The following is an 18,418-nucleotide window of genomic DNA, read 5'->3' on the forward strand; positions in this document are numbered from 1 at the left end:
AACTCAGGGCTTTAGCGTGTGTTGAGTGGTGCATTCACGTACAAACTGCTGAGCTCGGACATTGTAAAACCGCCCCGGGGGGATATGTCGCATTCAAGTGCTCTGGTTTGGTTAAAATGTAACTGCTCGATAAACTGCTTTATCTAGAAGTAGTAATATCTCTTCTACAAAAAAACCCAGCATGTTATAGTTTTATTTTCCTCCTTAGACAATGAAACAGAAAGAGACTGGCAAGTTATTTTCATTCTATTCAAGCCATTATTAATTAATACAACCATCTCAGCTTCAGCCTTTATAATATTTATGCTGCATATATGCATCAGTTTGAGGAAACTGCAGTTTGTGGTGCTGTACAATTGTATTAATATATTAATATTAATTCTGGTACATGGTTTGGTACCAAGCCACTTGACTGAGCTTCTACATCAGTACTCACCAGTAGCCTGGGATCTTATAATAAGGCCCCAATGACTGTGTTATTATAGCAACAGGCCCCTAACCCTCAGATTAGTTTACTTTAGGAACTCAGACTTGAGACTGACCCAATGGATTTTACTTGATTATTTTTATTGTCATTATTAATTATTTTGTTATTACTCATATTATAACCTATGTTTCTTTTATCCCTTTACTCTGCCATTATTTTCCAATCATGTTTGCTCTTTCTTTGCTTTTATATTAAGATTAATTATCATTGTTTATTCCTTGTGAAGCCCTTTGTAACACTGTTTAAAAAAGTACTATATAAATAAAGTTCATCATTATTATCATGCAGGGTTGCTGAATTTCACTGAGATGAATCCCCCCAGTGTTTTGTCCTGTTATTCCATTGGACAGCAACATGATTTCCGCACAAAGCTCAATCTCACAGGTGAATATCTAAATCCTTATATATAAAAATCCTCACTACAATACAGATAAACTCAGAGTAAACAGTCGGGCTCCTCCGGGTCTGTCCACGCAGTGCGCGCAGCAGCAGAGCCCCGCATGTGGAAGGTCCTCCCGCACTGTGAGCGGTGCTGTGCCCAGGCTGGCTTTTTTTTATTATTACAGTCTCCTGTCTGTGCACCGTCTGATTTTTTTAAATCTCCATTTTACATTGACGCATCAGTGTCGCCTCCTGACTGGGACAATGTGCCGGGGTACGGTCAGCTCCTGATGGCCCGAGTCCTTCACTACCAGGCAGGTACCGCCGACAAGAGGTGAATGGATGAGGATGCATGACGCACACACAGACACAGAGAATGACTCCCCGATATGTTGCATTGATTATCCTATAAATTATGGACAGTACATTCAAGATCAGACTGTGTTTGTTGTGCTCGTTCAGGGTTTATGAATAATATCACGTCTGCTTTCTATTAGACAGAACAGGCTCTGCAGCAAAATCCAATCAATATTCAACGTGTGAGCCTCCAGCCAATATCAGTCTCCATCCATTGGAAATATACAGCAGCTTATTTTACTGGGCTAATGTTAGAAATTATTTCATTATTGTTATTATTGTGGAAATATTTTACTCATAATTAGCTGTTTGGGAAAAAACTTCCAGCACTGAAGCATCTCTGTTTTTCAAAAGAATGTGTGAGAGGCAGAAAATAACAGTAACGACCCATCAATTAATCAAGGATGTGAAATATTGTTCCTGTTCATAAGGTGTTAATTACATAAAAATGTTTTCACGGGTGACAACCTATAGATCAATCTCGTGTTATAGTTTGTTTATAATTTATATGGCTCATAATTTGATTGTTATACGGAAATTACGTCAGATGTTCCAAGAACTACAAATTTTATTCTTTTTATGTATTTTTTGCACTTTTACACCAATATAAAACAAATGGGAAAAAGTTGGATAACACTCATTATTATCTAAAATCAGCACATTTGTAGACACTGATTATTATTGACTGTGTTGTGTGGTTTATTTCAGTACTGCACAGGTTGGGTTTTCTCTTAAGTTTATTATCTGTGAGTTTATGTTCACTGGCCAATTCAAATACCATGCAGTATTTAATGAACCAATAACATTATGATTTGTTCTCTGCTTTTTTTGCTGTCTCTTTGGTGTTTGGTGCATAATGAACATACTCAAATATTTGAAATCCTTCAACAAATAAATGATCCGTTATATGAAACTAAGCAAAATGGGTCAAATTTACACTCCAGTGAAATCGATCAAATAAAATGTTTAATTCTGAACGAGAGCAGAAACATTTTGGCAGAATTTAAGAACAAAATGTTGGGTTTAAACCCAGTTCTGAAAGTGTACTTTATTCAAATCTGACTTTAACTGTTCATGCCTTTATTTCAATCAATCAAATTTTATTTGTATAGCCCATATTCACAAATCACAATTTTTCTCATAGGGCTTTAACAAGGTGTGACATTCATTTACATTCATTCAACACTGGATGTTTTAAAGCTCTGACAGATTTACTATAGACTCATGTCACTGAAAGCTTTCGCCACAGTGAGAGAGAAAAGTGTTCAACACTAAAACATCTAAATCTCATTCACATGAAGTTCATTCAGAGGAAGTTGGTATTTACCTTCCTCCTGTTAATTAATGTCTCTTTCATCTCCATAGTTTTCCCATCACTGAATCTGTGTGTGTGACCTGGAGGATGGAGAGACAGAGGCCTGGAGAGAAGCAGGCGGACTCTAATAGAACTGTAGCCGCCGCCACCACCCCCACTACATCAGCTCCTGTAACCATGGCAACAGTCAGCTCCAGCTGCACCACTTGCACCCAGGCGCCCTCAGCTTCCCTCAGCATCATCCCATCTGACAGACAGGCGGTCCAGGTAATAGACAGAATCCAAAAGCTCTGCAAAGAAGTTTGATCACGAGTGCTTTAGGTAATAGAGAGCACCTGGTAGCCCTGGGCCTAATTATTATTACAGGTATGTATAGTCCCAGTGGGCTACTACCTGGGACCTCTACAGGCACTGTTTGACTTAACTGTCAGACAGTCCAGCTGCTAGACAGCACACATCTGTATACATTATTCAATTCGACAAGCAAAGAGGTCAGATAATAGACCATACCATGGATCCCTTCACACATCGTTTCATATGACAGGGGCTCGTCCAGGTAATAAATGAGACCTTTCTCTGCATTGAGTTTGTCACTTGATTGGCAGTCCAGCCAATAGACAGCACCTGCTGGGAACTCTGCACTCATTGTTTTATTCAACGTATAGGGTTTTCCAGGCAATAGACAGTACCTTTGAACTCTAGATAGTAATAGGCAGTACGGGACCTCTGCAGCGCATACATCGTTTCATTTGACAGGAAGATAGGTCAGGTACAAGACAGAACCTGCGACCTTTGCATTTTAATATATTTTTTGGCAATATGAAGGGCTGTCCCAGAAAAGATAGTCCCCTCGACAGTGTGTATGTTTCTCTTTGAATAGACTGTCTAGATGTGCAATAGAAGAAAACAAGCCATTTAATTGTGCTGCATTCAGGGGACTGAAAATGTATTTGTTTTGAACCAACAGGTGATCCAGCATGCTATCCACAGACCTCAGAGCATGGCAGCCCAGTACCTGCATCAGATGTACGCAGCCCAGCAGCAGCACCTCATGCTGCAGACAGCCGCCCTGCAGCAGCACCAGCACAGCCCCCAGCTGCAGAGTTTGGCCACCATACAGCAGGTCAGTGTGTGTGTGCGTGTGTGTGTGTGTGTGTGTGTGTGTGTGGTTGTGCAATGTGAATGAAAGAGTGTGAGAGGAAGGGAATAATGCGTTCACAATTCCTTTCAGGCTTCGGTCTGTCAGAGGCGGCCTCCGACTCCCTCCACTGGCAGTTTGGGTCAACCTGCGGGTGTTTCCCAAAGCTCTGTAAGCAACTGTGTCTCACTCTCATCCCCACATATGAACTCCGGTCTCTGTCTCTTTACATTCCTCATCATGCCTCCCTGAACCCAGATCACTTTACCAGCATCTCCGGTGACCGCCCAGCTGATTGGCCGCACCCACACATCCAACTCCACCACTGCTGCAACCACATTATCCCAGCAGGCCATGCTCCTGGGAAACAGACCAGCTAACTGTAACCAGGCTCAGATGTACCTCCGAACTCAGATGGTACAAGCCTTCTCAAATATCTCAAGCTCCTGGTCATACAGGTGCTTTGAAACAACGTAAATCATTTGCCCCTATTTCTATTATTACCAGACGCTTTTTCCTCTTTCAGCTAATTCTGACTCCTGCAGCTCCGGTGGCTGCAGTTCAATCAGACCTCCCTGCTGTCACCTCCTGCTCCTCTTTACCTACCTCCTCTCAGGTACTGACTTTGCCAGGCACAGAATTAGAATAAGCCATGTGTGACACAGCGCTCATTGTATAGACCTGATGAGCCACGTTGCAGAATTAAAGGATATCTAGAAAAAGTGGAGGTAAAGTTTGGATATGACAGGAGCCATTCATAAAGCTGCATGAAAGAAGGTGTTACAGGGCTGTCAACACCCCACACACTGACGTCTAAAAGTTATTCTCTTTGCGTATGTTCAGGTTCAGAATCTGGCTCTGCGTGCCCACTTACCTGGAGCTCTGGCTACTGCCCACAGTGTCATCTTAAAGCCGTCCACCCAGCCGCAAGCCCTGTGTCCATCCTCCTCTTTGTCCAAGACGTCAATCTGCGCTCTGAAGACCAACCAGCTGATTGACACCTCCACTGAGACCAGTCAGTCTGGACCCCACATCATGAGCCGAGGTGAGTCCCTGTGTTCAGACACTGAGGCCGAAAAGAAAGATTTAAGAGTTTCAGATTTACGTGTAGCAGAGGAGCTCCTGCACGCAAGGACGTTTGAATCAAGTAACATATTTCAGGTATTGAATGAAAAAATACATATAGCACACCCTGTTTTCTGTTAATATGTCCAACATCTGCTGTATGACTGATACATTATGTTTGGAGTATTTTCATGGGGAAAACTATGTTCCAGTATCCCAGAAAAGAGGAACATGTTTTGTATATCTGTAAGTTTTTTATTACCTCTGGCAAGTTATGTTTTCGTCTACATTTGTTTGATGGTCAGCAGGATTATGCGAAAACGACTGAACTGATTTTGTGGAGGGGTGGAGCGTGACCCAGGAACTTTCTTTTCACATTCTTTAACATTATGAGATTGGGCATTTTTTCAACATTTTCATTGATTTCTCGGAAAATAATCTTGACGAACAAAACCCTGCATGTTTAGGGGACCGATATTTATGAGTGTATGCAATTTGGTGCAGAAACAAATAAGAATCTGGATCTTGTGACTTTAAATGTGGTTTCATGAGGGGACTGTTGGGCCCTTGGTGGAGCTATGTGCTCTACTGAGAGTCATTTTCTCTCTTCCTGCAGCCTTTTCTCCAGTGCAGACCCACGCTCTGGTCAAACAGCAGCTGTCCTGTCCATCCGGCCAGCGGGTGGCGCACCACCAGCTCATCCTGCAGCAGACCACGGCAGGCGCCCTGAACCACAGGCACCTCCAGCCCATCGCCCTCAGAGTAGCCCCCCAGGAAGCAAATTCCCACCATCTTCCTCTTCCTCTAAAAAGACTGATCACTCCCAGCACCCAATCACACACCAACTGTGACCCCCACACCCCCTCTTCTTCTACATTATCATCCTCTTCTTCATCCATCACCAGCGTATTTGCATCGTCAGCTCAGAACTCAATTCCAGCTGCCACCGTTCAGCCTCAGCCTCCTCCTCTGGTGGCCGCGCCGCAGCGCCGGACCTTATTCCCACAAGTGCAGAATCAGCCTCCGCCTCCTCCTCCGCCTCTGGTTCTCCCCAGGCTGCCCCAGAACCCCCCGGCCTCGCTGCAGAGGCTGTCCCTGCACTCGGTCCGGGCCTTGTCCGTCCAGTCGGGGCATATGCTGCTGACAGAGCAGGAGCTGCCGGTGGCGGAGGCCCTCCTCCAGATGCCCTACCAGAACCTGCCCCCCCCTCAGACGGTGGCTGTTGACCTGAAAGTGCATGTGGTCAGACGCAATGACAATCCACCAGTGAGTCACCGTGTCCTGTCTGGAGATCTCCTGTTCCCAGTATGTTTTGGTGTGACCGAGGTTTTGTTGTGGTTTTTAATTTCAGTCGGGGCAAACGTGCAAAGTGAATAGACTGAACCCAGAGGAGAAGAAAGACGGATGTTCTTCAAGTCGTCAGAGAGACAGGACCCCCACATCCCTCATTGTGTCTCCTAAGCAAAATGGTGCAGGTAAAATATGATGCTAAAATATTTAAAGACACATAATGGCTTGTGCATCTATTATAAGTTATAAGTATTCAAACCTGAAAATGAACCTGATTTGCTGAAATAATTCCAGTTCAACTGTCTGATAAAAGCTATTTTACGCTTGTTACGTTCCCGCAGTGATGGGTTCGTCCCCTGTCATCTCCAGTCGCTCAGTGATCAGGTCACCACAGGTGGAGGAGTCCTCCCAGCTCACCACGACCAGCAGCAATGGCAGCATCCCTCCTCCTCCTCCACCTTCCCCTCTACCTCCTCCCATCCTCCCTACCACAGTCAGAGGCCCCAGCCAGCCTCCCTCCGCCCCAGCCAGCCTCCCGGGAAGCCCCGACCGGATACTGACGACCCACGTCCTCACACACCTCATAGAGGGCTTCGTCATCAGAGAGGGCCTCGAGCCGTTCCCAGTAAGTTACCTGGAGGTGCAAGGAAAGCCATCTCAGTGGGGCTCAGTCATGCCATAGTTAAAATATAACAAAATATAAAATAAAACCTACACCTCTGTAAATCTAAATCTACACTTCAACTGTCATTTTTTAAGATGCAGGTGGGTCCTTCCTCGCTCTTAGGGGACCAGCAGGCTTCACTTCCAGAGTCACAGGAGATACACACCAACGGGAACACAGCAGCGGAGGACAGTCCTCTGGATGCTGACCAGTCGGATTCAACAGACTCAGAGATGGAAAACGATGAGCACACAGCAGATGGTGAGCAGTGTGTGTGTGTGTGTGTGTGTGTGTGTGTGTGTGTGTGTGTGTGTGTGTGTGTGTGTGTGTGTGTGTGTGTGTGTGTGTGTGTGTGTGTGTGTGTGTGTGTGTGTGTGTGAGACTAACAGCTGGTTCCTCCTGAAGTTGCAGAGCTGGGCGAGAGCGTGGCGGCGGTGTTGCAGTGTGAATACTGCGGGAGCAGAGGTTACGCTCAGACGTTTCTTCGCTCCAAACGCTTCTGCTCCATGACGTGTGTCAGAAGGTAAATAAATCCCACACGAGATGTGACCAACGTGTTTGTGGTTCTCGGACAGCGAACAACTGGCCAACGAGCACAGCTTAACATCAAGCATCAGCTCCAAATACTCAAAATGGTGGTGTTCGTAACTGGCATATTTTAGCCTCTTTTGTGGATAGTGGGAGGAAGTGGAGACGTGTCGTCCATCTCTGTTTACATTCCATGGTAGCAACCAATACGCTTGGGCCTCAAGGGACTCAAGTTCAGTTCTATCCTTTAAAACTATTTATAATATTGCATGTTTCATGAACTAGTGTTAGTTCACCACACTGTCTGAGAAACGATGACGATTCTCATCCAGCTGCTACAAAACACCAACCAACTGGTCCTGACTTTGTGAAATTTATAATCAGGGTGTTGCTCTCTCTGTATAAATACAGATAAAACATGATGTATTAGGTTTATTCTATCCGCCCAACTTGACAAGTTAAAATGCAGCCTGTTCCTGTGGTGGTGAGACATGCCAACTCACATCTGGACTCCATTGAGCTCCATTCGGTTCATAAGAAAAAGTCCCAAGTGTATAATCAGTCTGGGGTTTCCCTCTGATTCTCCATCCAGCCATCAAAGACAGGACGGCTACGAATCCAGATGCAGCCCAGCAGCTATAATGGCTAATGCCTGACTAACCGTCTGCAGACAGCACTGACTTTGTGACCGACCCTCTGTGTTTAGGTTCAGTGTGAGCTGCACCAAGCGTATCACCGTGCTGCGAGCAGGCCGCTGGGGTCACAGGCCGATGGGCAGGAGGGGACGACCTCCCAGCAGAGTCAACGGAGCCTCCAGAGAACATTTCCTGAGACAGGTCCGTTCATATCAATGACCCGATGCATATAAGGAAAATACAGAAGTGCTGCAGGGATCACTGGTTCTAAAGTACAACTGCTCTCAGGGGAACAGCCACATTTTACAGCTTTTAGGTTGAACTAAAATATGCATTTGAAGGCTGATGTTAACATGAACCTTAAACCTTAAAATAGCAGCTTTAAAAGTCAATTTGACGCTTTGCTGACTTGAAATAGGGAGAATGTTGCTGCTTTCATTCCCACTCTGAACAGTCTGCTCTTGCTCTGTGTTACAATCTGAAGTACGTAACTTACCGATAGATGCAGAATCAGAACCAACAAGTTTAGGAGTAATGCAGAAATGTAGAGTCAGTAAAAAAACTGAGTGAGGAGACTTTAAAAATATGAAGTTTGGTGGATTTGTTCAGGGGAGGACTGGGACAATAATTCAGGCCGAGAATTTGACTCGTTTCCAGGGCACACTTCATGCAAAGGACCAGACCTCTAATTTTGTAGGCTAACCCTGTTTGTTGATGTAACGGTTGTGACTAGTAAACAAGTAGGCGCCCAGTAACTCACTGCCTTCTGCCATCTTTTCAGTGACATCATCTTTGCCAAGTGCCAAAAGAATCTCCTTTTCTGTTGCTACAATCAAAACAGTGAAAATATGATATTTCCAAGCACTTTTACTTTAAAAATCCAACATCAGATTGTCCCGATATTGTCTGTGCGAAAATCTGAGGTGGTGAACCATTATTGTGAAGTGAAATTAGTCTGATTATTAAATAAATATTGCTTATTCACACAGTGGTAATGAGAAATCAAAATAGTTTTGTGTAACTTCTTTTAAATGAAATATTTATTTAGAAAGATATCACTATGTGCTCCACAGGCTCATGGGTCTGTTGCCGCGGGGGAGACTCAGCAGTGCTCACCGAGAGAGGAGGAAGAGGAGGCTCCGGAGGAAGAGGATGCTCAGGAGGAAGAGGAGGATCAGGAGGGGGAGGAGGAGGAGGAGACGGAGGAGGAGGAGGAGGAGGAAGAGGAAGAGGAAGAGGAGGAGGAAGAGGAAGACAATCCTCCCATTCCCATGAAGACCAGGTTAAGGAAGCAAGTTGAGAGAGACCGAGAGAGGGAGAGAGAGCAGAGGGCGCCAGAAACGATCAGAGTTTCTGACGGAGAGGAAGACGTCGGCCGTCCGTCCCAGTGGAACGTGCAACAAGTGTTTTCTTATATCAACTCTCTGCCAGGTACTGATGTGGCTTGAGGATATGTAAAATGGCTGGTGGTTAAAAAATTCTTGTGTTTTGTCTATTTTACATGCACTTCATTCGACTGCAGTTAGTTGAGGTTTCAAGGCTTTTGTAAAATATAGTATCATATAAGTAGAGAAACATACACAATTTTACGAAAACCCTTAACAATCAAGCCCCTTCATATATCAAAGAGCTCATAACCCCATATTATCCAAATAGGTGACTCTCCTCCCAAAACAGAGGCTCTCTTGTGATTCCAAGAATCTGTAAGAGACTTTTTGATAAAGCCTATAGTTAGTTCTGGATCAGGTGAGTCCTGAACCATCCCTACCTGATGGTGCACAAGTGTTCCTGGTGTCCCTCTCGTTTATTTATTTATTTTCAAGAAAAATATATACATTAGTTGAGGAATATAATTGTAAGTTGTAGCTTTAATATATCAAGTCAAACATCTGCCCTCGTCAAAATGAACAGGATTCTATTTATTCCTCTCCTTTCTCCAGGCGGTCGAGTCGTAGCCGAAGAGTTTCGCTCGCAGGAAATCGACGGTCAGGCTCTGCTGCTTCTCACCGAGGATCACCTGGTCAGCACCATGAACCTGAAACTGGGACCTGCACTCAAACTCTGTGCCCACATCAACTCTCTGAAAGATGCATGAGCCTTTAACATTCCTACTCGGGACCAGGACTAAGAAAAACAGTTTTTCGGGCTGATTTCTGATTTCATTGGTTAAAAGATGGAGCAGATCATGAAGTGATCTGAAATCCTGGACGCACAGATTTTCCTGAAACCACTGCCACGGATTTCTCTCCTGACACCTGCAGCTGTTTCCAGTTGTTGGTCAGATTGAAGTCCACTCAGAAACATGAGCAGTTTGATTCTATTACCTCTGGTCATTCCATCGTAGTGATTGTAGCTCCACTTATCCATTTGTTTCAAAATGGTTCCAGCAAATCTTTGTATCATTTGTAAACAAGCGATCAACTTAAAATTTACATTGTTACAAAAAGGTTGCTGTGTGATCTTCAAGGTTTTCAAAACAGATGGTTGCCTAATGTTGTGATTTTTACATGTATCATCAGCAAAACAGTTAAAATAAATATGAAAACTAACTGATGACGAGGTTATTTATTGTTACTATTATTGTATTATTGTCATAATTAATATATAAATAAAACCAATTGTAAAAAATGTAAGAAACATTGTTTGTCTTGTGTTGCTGTGTTGTGTTGTTGTGAACAGTAGCACACTAAACCATTCACACTGATGTGTTTAACTCCAACACTGTGTTAATTGATCAGAGCCATGAATCCTGCATCTATATTCAGAAAGACATACACAGGTAGATGTTACCTTACTTGTTATATTTATTTACAATATTAAACATATTTACAATATTTTCATCATTATAATATTTTGGACAAACTTTTATCTACACATCCATCTCTTCTTTGTGCAATGATTGTCTGCTGGTTCAGGAGTTTGTCTTTGTTCTAGACCTTCACTGTCCCCAGCAACATTAAATGATAAGAATACCACAGGAATCAATATAAGCAGCAAAAAACACAAGACAAGCCGTCAACAATGTTCCCACATTTGTCATGAAAGCAACCACCCTCTTGAAAACCAGTTGGCGCAACTTAAGGGGTTTATCCCATTTGAATAAATACATTTCACAACAACCAGCACAGAAACCAGCACATTATCAACATTTAACAGCAGCAGGTAACAGCAGCAGCTTCATATTTTACAGTAGCATCATTTCATACTTGAATTATGAGCCTGAATTGTAGAGGTTAGCATGCTGGATAAATACAGAGTTCAAGAGAGTGAGACATGACTTACCTCACACAAGGTCAGAGTGCAATAAGAAACTTTCTTCAACATTACCAGCATTAAAGGCAGAGTCAAAAAGACAACAGCCAGTCAGAGGTCTCCTGTGGAAGGTGTCCAATCAGATTTGTCCTGTTGTCACAGCCCCAGTGGAATTATGATGGAATTACACTGTCAATCAAAATCAGCTTCAAAGTCAAATCTTAGCATCTGGTTGCTATGGTGATGAAAACACCAACTGATGAAGGAAGTTTTCACAATCATTTATTTTAATAAATACTTTTTGTTTTACTCTAACTCATGAAGATATTTTCATGACTACATTTGATTTACATTTAAAATAATAATATTTTATGAATAATGTTATTTAATACTATTTAAATTATATGTTTAAAACACTTGAAGCTGCTTTTTTCTGTGTGTCTAAAATAATCCTTTTAGTCCTTAGTACCACAATTTGCCAGTTAACCCCTCACATAGTGTTTGGGTCAAATATGAACCTTTGTGACATTGGACAGCAGTAAAAATATCCTAAATGTCTTTTTTTTGCCTGACATTTGATGACTTTTCCTACAGTCACACCATATACACAAAAATGAAAATATTTTCAAATAGTATACTTTCTTACAGGTAGCGGGACAAATAATAATATGTAATTGCCTTGTGGTGTGTGCAATATAATGCACACAATAATAATCTTGCAGAATAATAATATGTGTGATGCACCACTAGGCACAGATAATAATACAAACATACACCATGAATAATAATATGTGTACTGTAATTGCCTAGTGGTGTGTGAAAACATGACGTCCCTTGGCAGAGGGTCATAAAAACACATAAGACTATGTTACAGTTATAACTTTGTTTATTTGACATAAACCCAGACAGGCCATTTTTACATCTTAGACACAAATCAAAATATATTTTGGAACATTGCTATAATTAGTTAAGTGCAAAGGAGTACAGCTCTCTACCGAAAAATACTATTGACTACATCATATATGTTCTATGCTCGACATGGGGAATGTGTTGCCAGGATGTGAAACTTATCGGTGGAATGTTTCAAGTGTGCAGGGATGGTCTGAAAGGAAACAGAAAAACTAACAGGAGATACAGCTCATAAAGAAAGTTTCCATGCACACGATTTGGTTAACAAGGATACTGTGCAAAAGTTGTTGCGTTTAAGACATCGAGCGATATCAATGTGATAGAAATGTCATCAGTTTACAGGCACCGCAAAGATGAGTTTGTACATTCTCAAATCTGGTAACATCTTTATTCTACAGGTCCATCAATTCTGTAAGTAACCGAGGGAAATTTTCAAATGATATCAGCTGGTACACAGACGACAGCAGGTAAATGGGGAAATATCACTTAAAACAAACAATTAAAAAATATATAAAAGGATAAATTTTGCGATAATAAACAAATGATTCATAAATATTTACTAAGTTTAGAATGGACAAATATAGTTTATGAATATTTTCCCTGTATTTCTTTAACCAGCCTATGTGGTACTGCCAAAAAGTTCAGAAATAATGGACCAGTAAAATAAAGTGTTGCTCTAACTCTTCTATACTCAGAGTTTGGATTTATTGCATCCGTTAAGGTCAATGCTCTTTTCCAACATGTGAGAGAATTTAAGATTTAAAATCAGCTGCAATCAAATCTAAAATGCATGTAAATGGATAAATAAATACCCCTGACTTCCATCAGCTGAATCCTGTGAAGCTTTCTCACCAAACTGGAAAGTAACCTGATGCAGACGTCAATGACTTTTAAAGCTCTTGAAAATTCAGCTGAATTTAGCGTCTGAAGAAAAAACTATTTACAAAACCCCAATGTGGTTTGCAAATGATTTAGTGAACTAGGATGCATGACAGCTGCATTACAGTACGTGAAATCTCTAAAATTATAAATTAATGTATAAAACACGGAGGAATGAGCCTCTTCAATGGGGAATGGGTTCAGTATATTGCTTCGCTGCTTCTTGCTGGTTTCTCTCGATGTAACATTAAAATGGTGGAACATCTTTCCTGATTGGAAGCAGCTGCCTAGCTTATGATGACGACTGACCCACTCACACGCTGCTGTGTGTGACGCATGCGGAGAAGACGGGCAGGACGATACTTGAGATTAAAAGTGTCTTTGTTGGACGTGAGCCCAGCTCAGGGCATGCTGCCAGAGCTGAGCCCGTCCCTCTCTGCAGATATGGACTTGACCAGCTCCTCCACCCAGCGGACCTCGGAGGCCACCTGCTCGGCCAGGACATCGTAGCGGTTTTCCAGGCGCCCAAACTTGCGCTTGAGGATGTTGGCAGCCTGCATGGTGACTCGGGCCTCCTCCTGGCACTTCTTGCGCTGGGTCTGGGAGCGCTGCAGCTCCTGGCGGATGTGGCTCAGGTCGCTGGAGATGCTCTGGTTCTCCTCCTTGTACCAACCCTCTTTCTCCTCGTAGATGGACAGTAGCGCCGCCACATCCTCTTGGCACGAGCGCTGGTTGCGCTCCAGGTCCTTCAGACCTTCCTCTGCCGCTGCGATCTCCTCGAGCACCTGGGAGAAGCGCTCAAAGTTGACATAGGTGTTGTTCGGCGGCATGCTGGAGTGAGACTTAATGGTGTACTCCTTCAGACGAGTGGTCTTCAGGCGCCGGCGCTCAGGCTTGTGGTCTCTCTCCTCTGGACGCACATTCCGCCTCTTGATCACCTGGAGAGTGGGAAAAAAGAGGGTTTGAAATAAGGATGGTAATTTGATAAGATACCACGACTGATAATTTCGACTTTTGACTGCAACACCGAGATACATCAGAAATCAGTTAAAAATATATTAAGTTAATATTCAGGACACTGAAGACACTTTTCATGTCTTAAATTAAATGTGACCAAACTAACTACAGGATTTGTTGCAGTGAGGGTGGAGTAACTTTGTAATGGAAAATAAAGCTTTCTAAATGACCTACATACCTTTCCACCACTACAATATCAACATGTCGACATGTTCATAGGTTGTTATCGCACCTTATAGGTAATATTTATTATGTTATACTGAATTATAATCCTTAGGAGTGGAGGGCTATTTTTTATGTTTTTTGGTGCTTTTGATTTTGCCATATCCAAAAATATTTACCGTGCCAATGTTTAGTATCTATTTTATCACAATATTGCCTCTATGACAAGTTAATTAATTTTCACTATGGCATTCTATATCAACACTCAGATCAGATCAGGTTTTGTGTTCACGCAGTGTGATTGTAGAATCCGGGGAGTTAAACTCCACTATCAGCTGATGAAGAAAGGCCAACACAACAGAATTATGCTGCCTGTGCTGTGTCTTTGTTAGAGGATGGGCTGCAGCATATTAATTATATCCACAGACCAGAACAATAAATCACAATAACCTAATTATGTCGACACAGAAGCATTGACTCCTTTCTCAGCAGTTTCAGAATATTAAATATCTCTGGCCGAAATTTCAAAAATATATATGATTTTAAAAGTTTTAACGTCTTTATGTAAATTTGAATGTTGAACACACACCTTAATCCAGGGATGCTGAAGACTGTCATCAATCGACATTCTCTTCCTTCAAAAGAAAAGAATCCCCCAGTGTGAGAAGATTAAAGAGTTTGGGACTTTCACCTGTTTTATAAATGTGCTTTTCTTTTCCTGTTTTGTGGCATTAACTGTTTAGATCTTCTTACTTTGGATCCTTGACCAACAGGCGGCGTATGAAGTCTTTGGCGAGCTCGCTGGTGTTGCTGAAATACTCCTCGTCAAAGTCATAGTTGACGCCTGAGATGTTGGTCAGGGTCTCCTGCTTGGTCTCACCCAGAAACGGCGAAGCTCCACTCAACCTAACAGAGACAGAGTTTGATTTACATCACTTACGGTGGAGGAGTGAGGTGATTTCTGTTTCTACAAATGACAACATGATGTCACTACTCACAGAATGTACGTGATCACTCCGATGCTCCTGCGGAGAAGAAAAAGAACCAAACATGAGTGGAAACTATAAACAGCATAGAGCTTTAGAGGGAAAAAAACAAAAACATGTTGACATCTTACCACATGTCCGCCTCCAGTCCAAGTGGCTCATAGTTTACTATTTCTGGCGCTGTAAAGCACAGAGGAATGAGCACTTTAATTCAAACCAGATGTGGAGATCTGAAACACACCGATCCTTCTTGCCAGCGTGGGCGCAAACGAGCAGGAAAACTGATTTGGGATTTTTAAAGTGGAACATTTTAACTGTGTTAAATGTATAAGCAGGAGGCGAAACTGGATCTCACCGACAAACTCTGGTGTGCCAAAGATGTTCTTGAACTCGTTTCCTGCTTTTATCTGATGAGCGATCCCGAAGTCGATCAGTTTGATCCTGGGGTTGGGGACGTTCTTGTCGAGCAGCATGATGTTCTCAGGCTGAAAGTAAAACAATGAGAGGAGGAAGAAATAAGTTAAGAAATAAACATTTAACAGACACAGAGCAACATTTGAGCTGATTTGGAGAAACATTTGTGCCGACTTGATTGATTTAAGTCCACTATTCAATCTCCTCTGAGCAACATTAACTTCTTCTAACACCTTCACTGAACTTCTCACCAACACGTCATTTATCCAGAGTGTCAGAAACATGCCGTCATAACCACACAGTGCACTGACCTTGAGGTCAAAGTGGGCGATGCGTTTGGAGTGAAGATACTGAACGCCATCCAGAATCTGTTTGAGGAACTGAGTGGCCTCCTCCTCCGACAGAGACTCCTTCTCAGCCAGGAAGTCAAAGAGCTCTCCTCCAGACACCAGCTCCAGGATCAGGATCACGTCCGTCTTGTTTTCAAAGATGTCGTGCAGAGTGATGATGTTGCTGTGCTGAATCTCCCGCAGGATGTTGACCTCTCGCTCGATCTCTTCGCGGCTCACCCCCCGCCGGCTGGACGACAGCCGCCGCTTCTTAATGAACTTGGCCGCGTACTCAATACTTGTGCTCTTCTCCTTGCACTTGCGAACAATGGCGAACTGTCCACTGCAGGAAGACGGGAATGAGAAAATCATTGTTGATCGGTGATCAGTGTTTTCATATATCACCACAGATACTTTGGATAAATGTGTACTTGTGGTGAATTTCACAATGTATTACTGTGCAGAGAGTTTTACTTTCACCCATTTATCATCTGCATACCTTTCTCTCTGAGCGCACACACAAACACACACACACACACACACACACACACACACACACACACAGTCCTCTCCTTCGCAAAAACACTACACCACAGCGGAGGTGGAAAGGCACATTGAGAGCCAGTGATGTCACACTTTTGCTGCATTACTGCAGAAGAAAAATGGCTAAGGTACAACGTTGAGTATAAGATACAAGTCATTGACAAACTACCAAGCAGTGTAAGCAGTTTTCAATGTGTTGTTGACACACGCTTTCATATTTTTGGTCCTGTTTAGATCTGAAGTAGTTCACGGTTCATGTCATGTAATCATATGGGTCCCTTTTGTTTGTTTTCATGGAATTTTCCAGGGGAAAAAGTTATCAGAACATCTCTATTTACAATTTTATGTGTGAGAAGAAAAACTAACAACTCAGTGTTACATACCTGCCCAGCTCCTCTTCCATCTCATAATACAACTCGACATCCTCTTGCCTGAAGCCAGCCATGATGTGAAGGGAGCGATGCCTCGAGATTCACTGCAGAGGAAAAGAAAGAGATGTCAAATACCCAATAGAGGCTGTGGAGTGGAAACACCGCCGACAGCCCAGTGACCCAAATAACACAATGTAAGTGGATTTAACTTGTGTTTAAAAGTCTGAAACACCAGTTTCCTCGCGCAGAGGAATTCACGTCCTGTCACCTGTGTTTCTTTCCTCCTTATTTGGCCTGAATCAACACAGCTTGAGTTTTCAGAGAGTTTGCGGCTGATGTCAGAGCTCCGCATTCCAGAGCCACTGACATCACCTCCTCCCCGGACCCTCCATCTCTGACTCAGTTAAAGAGGCTGGAGCTCAGCCACACACACACACACTCCAGAGAACAGGTCATTTAAATCTTCTGTTATCTGACTGATCTTACGATTAGAAAATAAAAAACACACAATGTCTGATTCTAGCTCTGGACGAGATGCTGATGTGTCTCAGCAGAGACATTTCCCCTCGTGGATTATCGTTAGAAAACGTAACATTACGTCAGGTTTATGTCACAAACACAAGAGAAGACACGTGAAAAAAGTTACAAACTACGGACTTTTTCAACAACAGAGGAAAGAAAACAAGTTATTTTAGATGAACGAGTGAAGCGAGTCCCCGGCGACGGAAGGAAGCTAACGCTAGCCGGTGTAGCTAACAGACCTAAACCGAACAAACACCGGCTCTCGCTGGGACAGAATACGATTAGTGACATTTAGATAAAGTCAATAAAGTTAAAGGTGAAACGTGTAAAACTCAGAAACAACATTGAAACGGACACTCACGGTTCAGTTCAGCTACGAGAGCCGCATTCCTCTGAGGAGACTGAAGACTGAACCGTGTCGGGGAGACACAGGGGGACACACGGCTTCCGCTCCGCGTTCAAAATAAAAGCCTCGCAGACTTAGGGTTTATCTCATAGACTGTAAATAAAAAGGTTGATCTTGGCAGTCGAGTCATATTTATGGTACTACTACTACTACTACTACTACCTTTACTACTACTTATACTACTACTACTACTACTACTACTTCTACTACTACTACTATTACTACTACTACTACTTATACTACTACTACTTATACTACTACTACTACTACTACTACTACTAATACCAATAATACCAATAATGATAATAACAACAACAACAACCTCAACAAAAATAATATTAAAACTAATTATCATAATAATAATAATACATATAGGCACAGTTTGGTACAAGAAAGCTGAATTTATACACTTCAAGTTTTAGGCAGTAATGTTGGTTTAATTTAATAATTATTTAATAATTTGGTAATGCATACATTCATTTTAGTTTATTTTTCATGTACAGGTAAAGTCAGTTGTAAACACACAGAGTAGCATTAAAATATAATGTATGGTGACTACTCTGTGTGTATAGAATATATATATACACTGATGACAGCTTTCATATTAAGTGGAAATGCATCAGGGTAAATAGCAGGCTGAGTTTTCCACTGGGCATTGGCCTATACTATGTCGAGTCAGAGCAGAAATGTATAGGGTTATTTTCTACAGGCTGCATGTGAGACAGACTGGAGCTGCAGTTTGTGTTGTGAAGGCAGAGACGGTTCCAG

The 18,418-nt window shown here is 42.5% G+C and overlaps 2 protein-coding genes across 4 annotated transcripts; one reads left to right on the forward strand and one right to left on the reverse strand.

Annotated features, from left to right (window-relative positions):
* The first annotated feature begins 1,091 nt into the window (after nucleotides 1-1,091).
* On the forward strand, nucleotides 1,092-10,493 carry phc3 (polyhomeotic homolog 3 (Drosophila)). 3 transcript variants are annotated; one of them, XM_035169369.2, is made up of 15 exons: nucleotides 1,092-1,182; nucleotides 2,591-2,807; nucleotides 3,508-3,663; nucleotides 3,772-3,849; nucleotides 3,937-4,095; nucleotides 4,205-4,294; nucleotides 4,522-4,723; nucleotides 5,360-6,009; nucleotides 6,095-6,218; nucleotides 6,375-6,658; nucleotides 6,793-6,958; nucleotides 7,103-7,220; nucleotides 7,932-8,061; nucleotides 8,934-9,291; nucleotides 9,801-10,493. In XM_035169369.2, the coding sequence occupies exons 2-15, from the start codon at nucleotides 2,628-2,630 to the stop codon at nucleotides 9,953-9,955; spliced, it is 2,850 nt and encodes a 949-aa protein (XP_035025260.2). In that variant the 5' UTR covers nucleotides 1,092-1,182; nucleotides 2,591-2,627; the 3' UTR covers nucleotides 9,956-10,493. The 3 variants fall into 3 exon arrangements, with proteins under 3 accessions (XP_035025260.2, XP_035025258.2, XP_035025259.2); XM_035169367.2 differs by having other exon boundaries at nucleotides 1,098-1,202; XM_035169368.2 differs by having other exon boundaries at nucleotides 1,098-1,202; nucleotides 7,109-7,220.
* Nucleotides 10,494-11,980: 1,487 nt separating this feature from the next.
* On the reverse strand, nucleotides 11,981-17,693 carry dapk3 (death-associated protein kinase 3). Its single transcript, XM_035171303.2, has 9 exons — nucleotides 17,606-17,693; nucleotides 16,735-16,826; nucleotides 15,791-16,151; nucleotides 15,421-15,550; nucleotides 15,197-15,245; nucleotides 15,078-15,104; nucleotides 14,833-14,985; nucleotides 14,669-14,714; nucleotides 11,981-13,838 (listed from the first exon to the last, which is right to left on the reverse strand). The coding sequence occupies exons 2-9, from the start codon at nucleotides 16,794-16,796 to the stop codon at nucleotides 13,302-13,304; spliced, it is 1,365 nt and encodes a 454-aa protein (XP_035027194.1). The 5' UTR covers nucleotides 16,797-16,826; nucleotides 17,606-17,693; the 3' UTR covers nucleotides 11,981-13,301.
* Between the last annotated feature and the right edge of the window lie 725 nt (nucleotides 17,694-18,418).

Source organism: Hippoglossus stenolepis, chromosome 11 (assembly GCF_022539355.2).
Source record: "Hippoglossus stenolepis isolate QCI-W04-F060 chromosome 11, HSTE1.2, whole genome shotgun sequence".
NCBI lineage: Eukaryota > Metazoa > Chordata > Actinopteri > Pleuronectiformes > Pleuronectidae > Hippoglossus > Hippoglossus stenolepis.